General features: G+C 42.6%; 1 protein-coding gene across 1 annotated transcript; it reads right to left on the bottom strand.

Annotated features, from left to right (window-relative positions):
* Nucleotides 1–7,517: 7,517 nt before the first annotated feature.
* On the bottom strand, nucleotides 7,518–9,669 carry LOC146468540 (uncharacterized). The gene has a single exon (XM_085124189.1). The coding sequence runs from the start codon at nucleotides 9,045–9,047 to the stop codon at nucleotides 7,518–7,520; it is 1,530 nt and encodes a 509-aa protein (XP_084980315.1). The 5' UTR covers nucleotides 9,048–9,669.
* Between the last annotated feature and the right edge of the window lie 530 nt (nucleotides 9,670–10,199).

Below are 10,199 nucleotides of genomic sequence, written 5' to 3' on the forward strand. Positions count from 1 at the left end.
ATCACGTTTTGATCAAAAGGGAAGAATCCCTTATACAAAAGGAAAATTGCTTAGACATGCTTGTAAAAGCAAAACTGAAAAGGCTTTTATCCAAACAACGAACACACAGTGGGAGTCGTGCAGGTCTGTCAACTCCATTTTAACATGCTTGTGACATTTTTAGACATGACCCCGTCCTGCGACGTGTTGTACAAACAGTACATTTAGAATACATAGCATGCAAAGGAGAAATATTTAGTCCTCATACCACTCGAGTCTCTAAATTTGTTTAGAGATGAAAAAAAGACCTTCATACTCCTTAAATTGATACACTCTTTGGAAGGGATAACCTGCTTTATGCTTCTTGTACTTACGAAAAAGCTTTCGAAAGCTTGAGAGGTGATTGTCTTCTTCAGGGTTGCAACCATTTGGATACAACCCTAAACTAAATTTGTAGCCAAAGTAGTAGAATGGAGGACTATGTATTGAGATGTTCTCTCCACTTTTTTTTTTAAATTTTTTAAAGATTTAAAAGTTAAAGTTTACTTTAATCCTATGCCAAAGCTAATGGTTAAGATTACTGTTACCAATTTTCATTTTGTTAAAAAGGCCCCCACTCGCTTTGTGGTTAGGGCATTTAGCTAGTCTACGGACCATCATTTTTTGTTTTGCCAACAACTCTGTAGCTTATTGTAACAAAACAAAACTGCTTTACAATATTTACAGTAGTTCAGATTACAAAACGTTACATATGACAATTTACACTATTCTACAATACTTGCATTACAATAATTACTAAGGAAACAAAACTAACAATTTAAAAGGAAACGAGATTTCATTAGGCAAAATATATATACATATAACTACTCAAACAGAACTAAAACGCTAAAAGGATACAGGATTACACTACGCGAAAAACAAAATATATATACATATACTTACATTTATACTTAGTTGAATAACAGAGAAGGTGGAAAGATCAATTTCTTTTTAAAAATATTATAATTTTTGTTTCTTAAACTTATAAAACAAGCTTAGAGATAAAATTGCCGTAATTTGTAAGCATAATTAAACAAAACTTCACGTGCAATCTAAACCTCAGCAAAAAGCAAAATCTATACATGTAGACTGAAAGAAAAGCACAAAAACAGTTTCTAAACCAAACAGTTGAACAAAAAATGCAAACAAAACGTATTCTTGCACTTAGACTAAGAAGATGAACACAAACCACAAAAATAAACATTTGACAGCTTATTCGGAGCGTCTCTGCAGCGGAGCTTTAGTCCTCACCCACCAAGAACTTACATAATTGAACCATAGAATGGGAGATTGTTTGTTTCGTTTCCTTATTGTAGATCTGCCCGTTAATTATCAGCCTGTCCACTTTAAAGAAGGCAGTGTTCTTTTCTTGCTTGGCCTTTTTAAGTACCGGATATAGAGTTTTGTGAATGTTTTTAATTTCTTTCGGATAGTCATTAGCAATTTCGATGTTGAAACCCTTTAAATTTTTAATAAAGGACCAGACAAATTCTTTATCTTGAAAAAAGCTAAATCTAGCGATTTTCGGTCTGGGCTTGTTACTTTGTCTCGTGGGTAACTGATGGACTCGCTCAAAGCGAATTTTGTCGACATTCCACTTGTCCCTGTGCTTTTGGGTGTCGTGGTGTGACTTTTTTGTGCTGTAACCCCTTTTCTACGGCAAACTCCTTCAAGTCTCCCGAGTTTAATGGCGGTCCATTGTCAGATCGGACTGTCTTTGGGATTCTGTGGGTTGCGAAGATTTTCTTCATCTTCTTTCGCACCGGCTTGATTGATGTGGAACTGATAAATTCCACTTCCGGATATCTTGAGTATTGGTCAGTGATGACAAGTGGATACTCTCTATTTGGGAATGGACCACAGAAATCAATTTCGATGGTGTCCCATGGTTTGTCTGGTAGACTGGTCATCTTGGCTGGCTCAGTGTAGTGGGTGTTTGTGGCTATTTGGCAGTCAAAGCAAGTGCTCACAATGGTTTCGATGCAAGAGTTCATGGTTGGGAACCAGTACTTCCGGCATAGCATTTCTTTAGTTTTGCTGATGCCTAAGTGTCCTTGCTTATGGGCTATCGGGATAATCTTATCTCTCAGTGATTCGGGAGGAATGATTCTGTCGACTCTTAGAATCAATCCTTCTGCCAGGTACAGCTCTGCCCTCAGGTCGAAGTATTGCTTGCGGTCTGGGTCGGCCTTGGTCCACTTGCCTGCTTGTAAAGCTGTGGCAAGCTCTGCGAGTACTTTGTCCTTTGCGGTTTCTTCTTTGACGTTGTCCAGTACAACTGCATGCTGTGATTGGACAGCTGCAATAACGTATTGCTCAAGACGGTCTGTCCCTGTTTCTGGCAGTGGGTGTCTGGACATGTAATCAGTCATGTTGCTTTTTCCGGGGATGTGGATCATCTCGAAGTCGAGGTTCTGCATTTCCAGGGCTAACCTCTAAATGCGTGGTGGCAGTTTGGTGGTTGGGTTGTTGAACAGTGGTAGCAAAGGTTTGTGGTCTGTTGCTAACTGGAATTTTGGTGCGCCCAACAGGTACAGTTGAAGCCTGGTTGTAGTGAATTCTACAGCAAGTGCTTCTCTCTCGATTTGAGAATACCTCTTCTCCGTATCAGTTAAGGTGCGGCTCACATAGTGGACTGGCTGGAATCCTTTTTCAGTCTTCTGAAACAGTCCTCCTTCTAATCCTTCTGAGCTTCGAACGCAGATGACCAGTGTTGAACGTTCTGGATGATATGGGGTTATTCCAGAAAAAATCCACACCCCCGCGCAATAGGGTCGTTTTTGAACCCCCCCCCCCTCTCACCTGGATTTCTTGAAATAGAAGACCCTCCCTCCCATCTGGATTTCCAAAACAAAAGACCCCCCCCTCATACCTGGATTTCCCGGAAAAAAATATTAGGCTTAAATTTAATTTATTTTTAATACAAAATACGCACAATCACGTCTAGAAGATGTTCTTTATTAATTTCTAAAGCTTCGGCTAATATCAAAAACTCTATCGCATGGAACTAAAAAAAGAAAGGAGCAACAATGCGTAAAAGCCAACGAGTTCATACTTTGTGCCCAATGGACAACACCCATGGAATCTTAAAACTGCACACAGAAAACGCACTGGCTGCTTGTTGAACTGTGCTACGGACGATGGGACTTCAGAGAGGTTACCACTGTATATGTTGCAAGTACCCGTCCAAGAACTTTCTCCTTCTGTTGCTTTCGCAATAACTTACGTTTCTAAAAGTTTTTTCGAGGTACAGATGGCTACAAGTTCCTTTCGAGTATTTTCGACAAAGAGGGAATGTTTGGACCAAAATTCTTTGGAATTATCTTCTTTAGCTAATAGCTCTGCATTCTTGCTTCCACAAGTAAAAAATTCTTCTGCCTGACGCCGTGGAATCCACGCTAAGAATGCAATGGCGGACGTGAAATTACACAATGGTGGCCGCTGGGTCTGGTACGAGTAGAAATGTGTCAGGCACTTTAAACTCTTGGTTCCAACAATGTTGCGATGGCTCATTCTTTACTATCTTGTTGTTCTCGTTTTCTGCTATAAAAGGACCTGCGAAGGAACTTAAATTATTATTTATTTTAGGTGAGAAATATGTGAACAAAATATTTCTATTATTTTCAGGGTCTGAGAACGCTGAAGTGTCAGCGAACTAAACGTTCGAATCGCGTGAACTATCGGTCGAAATGACTCCTGCAGTAGACTTCCTTAAGTTCAACCCCCCCTCCCGCCTGGTTTTCCAGAGTCTTGACCCCCCCTCCGGTGAGAATTTCCAGAATCCCATCTGTCTGGGAGGTGTGGATTTTTTCTGGAATAACCCATGGAATTAGGACTGGTGCTTCCATGATTGCTGCTTTCAGATCCTTGAAGGCTCGTTCTTGTTCTATCGAGCATTAAGCGGCGTTAGCTTTGGTGAGTTTTCTTAGGGGTTTGCATCGGCTGGAGAAATTATATATGTGTTACAAGTTCGTTTTGTGAGTGGCGAATAGTTCGTAGTCTAAACAGAACGCAGGGTTGTCAGAACAACAACAAGGTTATTCCAAATGAGCGTAGTAAATTCCACACGTAACTTTACAACAAGCACACGCTAGGCTTGTAAATTCCAGTTCGACCTCTGTCACACTTGATTAAACACGGCCTCTGCCAAATATACGCGCGACCTCCGTCACACTTCAATAAACACTTACTCTCTTCTCATAAACAACAGCCTCTCTAAAAGCTAAACCGATTTGCTTATATACTAATGAGCGTAAGATTCTAGAACTTTCCGGCGCAACTAAATAAAGTAACATTACAATATAAATCTATTTACAGGATCATACGTAAACGGCTTCAGAAACTGCTTAGTCACTATGATGCAAAACTAATGAAATATGCGAGAATATTCTAGACTAAATTAGCATACGGTCACGCAACAATTTTTCGTAACATAACCCCCTCTTGAGAAGAAATTTCTTAAATTTCTACTAACAACGAAAAATTAATTAAGCAGTGCAAAGAGAGGAGGTAGTCCAATCTCTCTAAAGTTATTCCTCTACTCTGCTCAGATAATCTGCTCCTACATTCTCGGATCCCTTAATAGCCTCAACTCTAAAGTTGTAGCTCTGAAGAAACATAGCCCAACGCATGAGCCGTCCATTAGCAAACTTCGCACTGTTGATATACTTCAGCGGTTCGTGATCAGTTTGTAGTACAAAGGGAACTCCGTATAAATACAGGTGAAACCTTTTGAATCCCCACACAATGGCTAAACACTCTTTCTCAATGGTTGAGTAATTACGCTCCGCACTTGATAATTTCTTGCTACCGTAGCAAACGGGGAACAGCTTGCCATCATGTTCCTGCATTAGTACAGCACCAATACCACTGTCGGAAGTGTCAGTCCACATAAAGTAGGTTTTCTCTGGATCTGGCAGCCGCAGGATTGGTTCTTTTGTGAGGAGGGCCTTAATACTCTGATAGGCTTTCTCTTGTGCCTCGCCCCATTCGACTTTGTTCAGTTGACCTTTGCGCGTGAGGTCTGTCAGCGGGGCAGCTAAGGCTGCAAAGTTGGGAATAAAATCTCGATAATATCCGGCTAAACCCATGAACGATCTTATCTGCTTCTTTGTAGTAGGTCTTGGAGCATCTCTAATCTTTGCCACGTTGTCTTGATGAAGACCAATTAAACCTCCCTCCAAACGGTGACCGAGAAAGTCAACAGCGTTAACTCCAAAAAGACATTTAGTCGGTCTTATGGTCATTCCGGCTGCTAATAATCGTGTAAACAACTCTTGTAGTATCTTGATGTGTTCTTCCCACGTACGGGTGTGAACCAAAATATCATCCCAGTAAAACTCTACGTTATCCATTCCATGCAATAGCTTCTTCATGGCTCTCTTTAAGGTCGCTGCGGAGTTGATCATACCAAACGGCATCTTCAGGAATTCGTATGATCCGTCAGGCGTCACAAAAGCGGTCTTTGGTATGTCTTCCTCAGGGATAGAAATTTGCCAGTAGCCCTTACTCAAATCAATTCTTGTGAAATACTTGTCACCATTCAACTTCTGGAACAAATGCTCGGCAGTCGGCATAGGTTCAGGGTCAAACACAGTTAATTTGTTCAATTTCCGGTAGTCCACGCATATCCTATTTGTGTTGTCTTTTTTCTTAACAACCACGACAGGTGAAGCATATGGTGAACTTGACTCTCTTATAACTCCCATCTTCATCATGTCTGTAATATCCTTCTTCAGCGATTCTCTCAGGCTATACGGTACTGGGTAAGGTCTTGATCTGACTGGTTGATCGGATGTAAGTTTTATATGATGCTGAGCCAAACTTGTAGTACCTGGAGCTTCTGTAAACAAGCTTTGAAACTGAGTTGCAAGGTCTATAAACTCTGCTCTTTGCTCATCAGTAAGGTTGTCTCCAGTGGCCACATCTTTGATTGACTCTTTAGCAACATATCCACCAATTTCTAAAAAATCAACACCATCCACAGGATCAACTTCTTCTGCTTCACTTTCAGCATGTCCGCTCTTACTAATGTCAGCGTTCACTTCGACAGCCACTGCTCCAACGGGTACAGAATCCTCTCGTTCAAAATACTTCTTTAGTAGGTTGGCATGGTAAACTCTCTCCTTTCCTTTGACACACACTTTATAATCGTTGAGACCCACTACTGCACTGACCTCAAATGGACCTTTCCACTGCATTAGAAGCTTGTTATGGTCGGTTGGTAGCAGTATTAATACTTTATCTCCTTGTGCAAACCTTCTGACTTTAGCCTTACGATCGTAGTAATGCTTGCCTTTGTGCTGGGCTTTCTGAAGTTCGGTATGCGCAAGCTTGAGGGTATCCTCCAGCTTCTCACGTAGCTCAAACACATACTGGTAGCTGTTCTTTACTTCAGGTTCCTCCAACTCTTTCGTCCAGAGCTCTTAAAGAATAAACATCGGCCCTCTGACAGCTCTTCCATACAGCAACTCAAACGGCGAAAAACCAGTAGACTCCTGAGGAACTTCACGATATGCAAACAGTAAAGCGCTGATATAACGATTCCACTGTCTTGGCTGCTCGCTGCACAATCTCTTTAACATACTCTTCATGGTTCCATTAAACTTCTTCGTCAGGCCATTACACATAGGGTGATAAGGAGTCGTAGTGAGCTGTTTAATGCTCAACAACCGTGTCACTTCCTTCATACACTCAGATACAAATTGCGTGCCTTACTCGAGATCTCTTCAGGCACTCCCAAACGACTAAAGATATCCACCAACGCTTCCGCCACAGTCTCCGTATCAATGTTTTTGAGCGGGACAGCTTCAGGATAACGGGTTGCAAAGTCGACCAATGTCAATATATATCTATGACCGTCTTCACTCGGGCCCAACCAGATCGATTGCTACTCTCTTGAACGGCTTGTCAATTAATGGCATCTTCTCCAGGGGAACCTTCGGTACAGAACCCTTGTTAACCGTCTTCTGGCATAAATCACATGACTTGCAGTAACGAGTCACGTCCCCTTGAATACCTGGCCAATAGAATGCGCTTTGAATCTTATCAGCCGTCTTCTTTATTCCCATGTGACCTCCCATGAGCGATCCGTGAGCTAGTTCCATTATCCGACGTCTCAGCTGCACAGGAACCATAACTTGCTTCAGGGGTTTACCACTATTCACGTAAGGGTGTTTGTAGACGCGGTGCAAAACTCCACCTTTCACTTCAAATGAAATCTCAGCCTGGCCTCTCACAACTACATCATTTCACTCCCAATATTTCTGCAAGCTCTCGTCATCATTTTGCATTTGTTTGAGCTTTTCTTTATCAACTACAGGTCTTTCTTTAGTAGTCGTTACCTTCAATGGAATACGTTCTCCGGCCTTTTTTGCTTGACCTCTCGTGGTTACAGCACACGCCTGTTGCACATGATCTTGCCAGCTCGGATCTGGGTCGTCAGCAGCTCTCGCGCCTGGTACATTACCAACAATTAAATCATAAACAGCATTGGGAAGTCACTGCGCTTCCACTTGGCCCTTGAGATAAGGTGTATCAACGTCAATCTTTGCCATGGGCACTTTCCTTGCCGTGTTGTCGATGAGCAGCATAACATTAAAGTCGCCAGTGAGCTGATCCTCAGACACAAGATCCTTCTTTACTACTATTCCGCTACAGCCAGTTTCTCTCAGGACATCAACAGACTTCTCTCCAACTCTACCTTTCACTACAGGCATTTTACTTCTCACTCCAGACAAAGGTTCAACACAGGCGCTACTCAATAATGGAATCTTCTTACCACAGGCTAACAGCAGCTTCTCATCTTTAATACAGGACTTAACTTTTTCCGCTGTGGGTTTATTCTCAGTCTGCTGAACTAGGCAACTGGCGCTCACTTGACCACGTTGCACAGGGTTACCATCCTTACTTTGTCCTCCTGATCTCCGTCCACCTGATCGACAGTTTCTAGCTTCGTGTCCTTGCTTGCCACACAGAAAACACCTTTTTCCTATGGTTGGGCAGTTGGCGGCTCTATGACCACGAGCGTTACACCTAAAGCACTGGAGGGCTGTTGAATTAGACTGTGTGTTCTTGGCTTCCTCCCTCTCAGGCGGTAATACCGGCTTTCTGCTCACTGGGCTAAACAAATGCTTACCATGGGCCTCCAGGTACTGGTCAGCGATCTTCGTAATCTGTGCTAGGGTTTCAGGTGCCCTTTCTCGTAGGTGAATGGCCAAATCCTTAGGGCAGGAGTCAATAAACTGTTCTTTCACTATCAAGTCCTTTAGACCGTCAAAGGTTCGCTCAGTATCTGAAAGCTCTAGCCACCGTAACAGGTACCTGTCCAGTCGCACGATAAACTGGTCCGGACTTTCGTCAACTTCCGGCTTAGACGCTCTGAATTTACGACGATAGCTGTCTTCTGTGAGATCATATCTCTTCATCAACGCGATCTCGACTTTACCGTAATCTCTAGCTGCTTCTTCAGATAGGTGTGAGTACACTTCGAGTGCCCGTCCAGACAACAGAGCACTGAGCTTTGATGCCCATCCAGTTCTATGCCACTTGGCTGTATCTGCAAATCTCTCGAACCTCTGCAAATATGCATCCAAATCATCTTTACCATCCACGAACGCTGGAAGTTTCGGCGCTTTAGCTCTATCATCTCTCTCGGCGGTGCGACCATCACCATTCGTTGCTGCTAACCTAGCAAGTTCTAACTCATGTTCTCTCTTGGCAGCCTCAGCAACCTCCTTCTGTCTCATGAGGTCAGCTTCATGTTGTAATTTCCTAATTTCTCTTTCCTGACGTCTCGCTTCCCTTTCTTCATCCTGGCGTCTGCGTCTTTCTTCCCTCTCTTCTTCCTCGCGTTTCTGCCTTTCTGCTCTCTCTTCTTCCTCACGTCTTTGTTTTTCTGCTCTCTCTTCTTCCTCACGTCTTTGTTTTTCTTCTTTCTCTTCTTCCAACTTCTGTTGTTCACGCACAAATTCGAGTAGCTTTTCACCTTCCAGTCCAAACTCCTTACCAAGTTGCACAAGTTTCTCCATTTCACAGCGTTAAAATTCCAAGGCTCTTTCACTTGCTACCACTTGTTTCCACAGCACAGTTACTTCCTTCCAAGTTGTGATCCTTTCCTGGTTATCGGTAGACAACAAACAGTTCCTTGAATTCCACTCTCCAGCGACAGGCCCCCAATGTTACGAGTTCGTTTTGTGAGTGGCGAATAGTTCGTAGTCTAAACAGAACGCAGGGTTGTCGGAACAACAACAAGGTTATTTATTCCAAATGAGCGTAGTAAATTCCACACGTAACTTTACAACAAGCACACGCTAGGCTTGTAAATTCCAGTTCGACCTCTGTCACACTTGATTAAACACGGCCTCTGCCAAATATACACGCGACCTCCGTCACACTTCAATAAACATGTACTCTCTTCTCATAAACAACAGCCTCTCTAAAAGCTAAACCGATTTGCTTATATACTAATGAGCGTAAGATTCTAGAACTTTCCGGCGCAACTAAATAAAGTAACATTACAATGTAAATCTATTTACAGGATCATACGTAAACGGCTTCAGAAACTGCTTAGTCACTATGATGCAAAACTAATTAAATATGCGAGAATATTCTAGACTAAATTAGCATACGGTCACGCAACAATTTTTCGTAACAATATGTATCTGGATAAGTAGGCTACCATTTGGAGGAAAGATACTAGCTCTTCTTTGGACTTCGGTGGAGCACAATTCTGGACCGCTTGAATCTTGGTTGGGCTTGGTTTGAGGCGTTCTGTGGTAAACAAGTGCCCATGGAAGTTGATTCACGCTTTGCCGAATTCACATTTCTCGTGTCGCAAGGTCAGGTTGTGGTCCTCCAATCTCTGTAGCAGTTGTGCAAGATTCTTGTTGTGCTCATCCCAGTCACTTCTGTGGACCATAATGTCATCACGGTTGTTGAGAACTTTTGGGATTCCGGAGATGATTTTTGCAATTTCTGCATCAAAGAGGTCTTGACTGTTGACTCCTCTGAAGGCTAGGCACTTGTACTGGTAATTTCCCTATGGAGTGGAAAAGGTTGTAGTCTTGCGTGACTCAGGGTCAAGGCAGAATTGGTGGTAACCGTGGTTAAGGTCGAGTTTGCTGAAGGCCTTACAGTCTCTAAACTCAGTGACAAAATCTTCTGTCACTGGAGCTTGGACA

This window comes from Pavona decussata, unplaced genomic scaffold (genome assembly GCF_977016875.1).
Source record: "Pavona decussata unplaced genomic scaffold, jaPavDecu1.1 SCAFFOLD_130, whole genome shotgun sequence".
NCBI lineage: Eukaryota > Metazoa > Cnidaria > Anthozoa > Scleractinia > Agariciidae > Pavona > Pavona decussata.